The 5,567-nt window shown below is 41.6% G+C and overlaps 1 protein-coding gene across 1 annotated transcript; it reads right to left on the minus strand.

The window, feature by feature from the left end:
* Positions 1-411: 411 nt before the first annotated feature.
* ier2b (immediate early response 2b) lies at positions 412-1,942 on the minus strand. Its single transcript, XM_028412325.1, has one exon. It carries the CDS (start codon positions 1,793-1,795, stop codon positions 1,244-1,246), a length of 552 nt encoding a protein of 183 aa, XP_028268126.1. The 5' UTR covers positions 1,796-1,942; the 3' UTR covers positions 412-1,243.
* Positions 1,943-5,567: the final 3,625 nt, after the last annotated feature.

Raw genomic sequence — 5,567 nt, forward strand, 5'->3', positions numbered from 1 at the left:
GCCCCAGCTGCTGCTGTGACGTTGCGTAACTGTTTTAATATCCCCTCTTTGAATCGGTGTCAAGTCATTTCAGGAAGGAAGGATGTGATTCAGATTCTGTCATAATCCACAGGAAATGGTACGACCAGGGAAGCTGTTTATATGTGTGTTTGTTTGTTTAAATGTGTGTGTGTGTGTGTGTGTGTCTGTGTCTTACTGTAAGCACGAGATTAGCGGCAACAAGCCAGACTGGCACTGGTTTGTACCAGCCTCCTTCCTCTTATAAAGGATTGACCCTCTGAACTGTGGCCTAATGTGGCACAACAGCACTTTGGAAATAAGATGTGGCAGTTTTCGGGAATGTGTTTATACTCATTAACTCTACAAAAACACCTCCTAAATGTTAAAAACAAAGAGGTCAGGACAACTGTGTACACTTTCAATGTGTTTAATACAAATATTTACAACATGAAATCGATACACATAAAAAAAGCAGCTTCAAATGTGAGGTAATGTTATGATTTCACAGGTCAGACATAAACATAATGATTTCAATAACATTAAAACATACAATGTTTAGATTAATGGGTTTATAACCCCCATGCGGAAAGTCCTTTTTCCCCCAAAGCACCATGTGAACACACTATGTAGGACAGTCCCCAAGCAGTAGTATTGATTTATCAAAGTCCACAGCAGCAATTGAATGTGTGTGTGGCAACTGTCCTTCCTGTTTTACTGTTTCAGTTTGATATCTGAGTGAAAACACAGGAAATTCCCTGAAGTCTTGGTTTTGTGTGTGTGTGTGTCTGTCTGTGTGTGTAACTCTGTGGTCCACTTCATTTCTTCTCATACTGAGTCACATCACTATCTGCTGATTCACAGATACACACACTTTGAGTCAGCAGCAGTCACTTGTTTGGACTCATTAAAGTGAAGATGAATCACCAGGAAACAAAAAAGCAACACAACCAGTTCCTCTTCAGTTTCTTCCTCAAACTTTCCAGCCTGAAAACTCCCTTTGGCCTGTTTCTTCTCCATCTTTGCTTGTTGTTCTGTCTGTTGGGGCTTTACCAGCCCGACTGGCACTCTGAGACTGACCGGAGAGCTCACACCATGGCCCCGGTAATCCCTCTGTCCCGGGACGGCTAATGTAGGTCAGCTCCTTGGTGAGCAAAGGGATCAAACTGCCCTTATAGGCTAACGAGGAGTTGAGAATCACTCCGCTCCAAAGTCCCATTGGAGGCTATTTTCTCCCTCCATCTGTTCAGAAGGCAGGTATAACCCGATTTAGAGACAAAGTGGTCAGGGACTCCCCGGCTCCGACGCGACAGCTGCCCAGTGCGGCCGCATACCTTTCCTCCCCATGCTCCAGCCTCGCCCTCTTACTGGGAAGGAAGTCAGGCGCCGCCGACGCCTTGCCCCGGCGTTTCCTGGACTGCCTCGATGGGCTCAAGTTCTCTTTGTCCTCTGTGATTTCGCCTTCACACTCATCCTCGGTGTTCTCTGGCTCCTCTGGTGTCACCTCGGCTGAGTTCAGTATCGGTTGAGGCTCAGGCTGAGGCTCGGGCTGCGGGGTCTGTTCCCCCTGGCTGGAGCTTGTGTCCATTGGCTCCTCGGACGGCGCGCCGGTCAGTACCTCGCTCTCCCGGGACGAGTGATAGATGTCCCGGGCGGACCTCATGACCAGGGAGAGTAGGAGGCTCCGGTGTAGTCTCAGTCCTCCTCTCTGGGTCCTGGAGGCGTACAGCTTGCTGATCGACACAGCCAGAATCCGCCTGGCCTCGACGTTCACTTCCATAGCTGTTGTGGCACTCATAGTTTCTTTGCGTAATTACGCACGGTTATGTTGGCACATTAACTAGAAGCGGTTGGCTTTTGTCGAACTTAAGTTTAAACTTCTAGTTTGTGTTCTGTCTCTGCTCGGCTGCTCACCAGTTGTTGTACTCCCAGAAATGAGAGTGTGTGAGTAAAAGGGTGGCGTTTTATTTCCTCTCTGACGTAATGTGGACTTCATTCCTCAGTTAGTGACAGGCGCCGCCCCCACCTGCTGTAGAGCGCGCAGCACACACACACACACACACACCATCTGTTCCGTCTACCGTTTTTTCTCACAGTTAATCCTTTTTATTATTTAGATTTCTGCTTCCAATGCGAGGCACTTTACAACAAATTGTATTTTGTAAAGTTGCATCGTTTATTTAATAAGTATTTAAATTTGGCCAATTAACAATTTTATAGGAAAGTGCTCCAAATGTATTCAGTTAAAGATCAGTTACATTTATATAAATCTGTTCTCTCAAGGAGACATTATCTGCTGATAGAATATTATTATTTTAACCGATTTATTATTGAGATTCAGCCTATATGATTACACGGTCTAGGTTATTATATCCATATTTATCTATACGTATATTTAATAGTACAGTAAAATACTACATTTTATTTTATTTTATTTTATTTTATTTTATTTTATTTTATTTTATTTTATAGAAGTCAGAATAATACATATTGGATTGTTAATATGTAAAGTCAGATGCTATGAGGAAGTGATTTAATGGAAGGTATTTCAAACGGTTCAAAACAGAAACAAGTCGAGCAGCCTTAGGTTGTGTCAGTCAGTGTTTACATTTTGGTAAAAACCCAGCCAGCAGTTCGAAGAATTTACGTGGGTGAACAAAAAAGTGTCTCCAGTTACTCGGGAGTTTCTGCCCTCCTCTCTGTCTCTCACACACACACACGCGCGTCACTCACTCACAACCTCCATATATGGCTCATCCGGTAGTAAAGCCCCGTGGGGACGCGCACAGTGGAAAAGCCATGACGCGGACGAGCAACCGCAACCCCTCCTCCCCGTGCGCTCTCTCTCTCTCTCTCTCTCTCGGTGCCCGGGCACAGCGGTGGTGGCGTCATCTGGATTCCATATATGGTGTTGTCACCGGTGTAAATAAGGTTACTAAGCAGCGGCACGGCTGAGGTCAAACAGCAGGAGCCTGACAGTCCACTGTAACGTGATGCATTCAAGTCCCATAGGAAAAACGCTATTTCAGATTTGCAGAATTAAAAACACTCTTATTCTGCAGGGAGGAAAAGGTGTATTCATGCAGTGAACTGATGTGCAAGAACTTTCATTGCATTCTTTTTCATGCATTTCTTCTAGTTGCAGAAATACTATTCTTTTATCTAAATACTGTTCAATAAAAAAAAGGTACACTAATGAGTGTTTCTCAGTGTGAAACGGGGAACTGAAAGATGAAGTTGGTAAACCATAAGTGTCCTTTTGACTTGTGGGTTTAAAAAAACACATCCTGTCACCATGAGAATCGTTTGCTTTTTGGGAGTTTTAAAATATTGTAGTTATTAAATATAAATAGCAGTAAAAATAACAAAATTCACAACTGTGCCACAAATTCTTCAAACTAAACAAATGTGCTGCTGATCACGCCTATCTGTAAATCTGTGGCTCTTAGTGCAAGCTACACTCATTATCAGTTACACTATCACCGCCCTAACATAATTTGATGCTGCTAAAACATGCAAGCAGTTGTCATGGAAACCTTTCCCATCACTACTTTTCATTCCCACATGACGTGAACATGGCATCAGAAACACAAACACTCTCTTGGATACCAAATGTTTAGTCTGTGCAGTCCTTTGTAAGCGATGAGCAAAAAAGTTTTTCATGAACATACAAATCTGCTTTTACTAAAAAAAAGTACATATATTATTTTAATATAAATATTAAAGACATAGAGAGACATGCTGGCCTAGGAATTTCAAAGAGAATATTTGTCCAGTCTACATCAATTTTCTGCACTTTTTAAACATATCTTTAAAAAAATGGTTACTGGTGTGTGTTGATAGTTTAAATCAGATGGAATCACTATTTGCTCATAACATGTGCAGGTAATGTGTAACTCTTTAAGATGTCCTTAAGCAAAGAAAACAACCGAACATGACTTTACTTCAGGTCTATACCCGACTAGTCGCTATGGTGACAGTGTTATGTGTGATTATACTTAGGCTGCCTGTGCCGGAGGCCAAATGGGCGGTAGAGAGAGAGAGAGAGTGTGTGTGTGTGCAGACCAGAGGGTGGGGCCTGCTTTTTCAATGTGCTGTATTTCCCTCTATAGTATAAACTGTTGGTTGGTAGGATTGGGAGGTGACCTAGTTACCAAACTATGACACATACAGGGAGAAAGCATTAAAACTGTTCCTACAATTAACTTTAATAAAAGATACTTATTTCAATGAACAACACATGGCCTAGAGATAATGGTATAGTTGTAAGATTTAGCACCCACACATTCATGTTTTGATGTTTACTTTTGCTGCAATCTGTGCACATTTTTGGGTATATTTTGCTTATACGTGCCGGTGGCTGTTTATTCTGCTAAAAAAAAAACCTGATCCTTGGAACTTGCTTCAGTACAAACCCGCAGAGGATTATCACATGACAATGCAGGTCCACACAGTGTTTTAGCACCTTTCAGCTAATTTTTACTGTTGTCATTAAACAAAAAAAAAAACAATTTTCAATGAATGCGACCTACCCTGGGCTGACTCTTTGTGTCTCATTTAATACTTTCTGTGTAAAACTTTGCATGCATTATGAACTTACTGAGCGTAGTGTGTGACAGAAATTATGATAGCAATATTTTTAGTCAAATTATTGACTAAATGAATCCATACTATACTGGTGCTTCCTGGGGGATAAAACTGTATCCTGTTATTGAGTATGAGCCTCAATTCACATCCTGCTGTAGCAGTGTAGTGGGGTTACCCGGATGGAGTAAGCTATTGAGCAAGAAACCATTACAAGTCCTCGACTTTAACAGCCACCTTCTCATCCAACAGCAGAAGAGATGCATGCATTGTGGTTGTATCAGTGAGCACAGCACACAATGTATAAAAGTCTAAACAAGTTATTTATTTTTCACAACTATACTGCTGGATAATGGAAAATGTTTGGAAAGAGGGGACACTTTCATTATTACTTTTTTTAGCAAGAGATTGAATTGAGCATTAGAGACTGTCTTCAACCAGTCAGATCACCTCTTGCTGTCATCACCAACCTTTTTTTCTATTGCAGTTTACCGATTGGTCAAAATCAGTAAGTGCATGACTGATGTCATGAATCTCCTGCTTGATTTGTGAGGTAAAGCAGTTAGTGAATACACAGAAGCTGAGCAAAATCTTAAGGACCAGATGAACAATAATATAGTAATTTATCAAATGAGCAGCTATTTTGGCATGGAAATGAAAACTCTAATTATTGTATTGTGTAAATATAACATATGGTTCCAGCTTCTTTCAAATTTTGGTGACATTACAGCTCAGACCAAAAGTGTCACCTGAAAACATCATCTTAGTCCTTGATCAAACATAAATGTACTCAGCAGCAGCCAGCTGTAGCCTACTCATGTCTTCCAGAGCTGAAAGTAGGCAATCCTTACAAGGAGCACTTGAAGGCACCACGGGGGGAATGGGGGTGTCTATTTTTAGACTCGGCTCTGACTGCTTCCTCCTGCATATTGACTCTGGGCCCGTTTCTTTTGTTTTACTATGGTGACTTGGTTCATTTCAGATGT

Source organism: Parambassis ranga, chromosome 1 (genome assembly GCF_900634625.1).
Source record: "Parambassis ranga chromosome 1, fParRan2.1, whole genome shotgun sequence".
NCBI lineage: Eukaryota > Metazoa > Chordata > Actinopteri > Ambassidae > Parambassis > Parambassis ranga.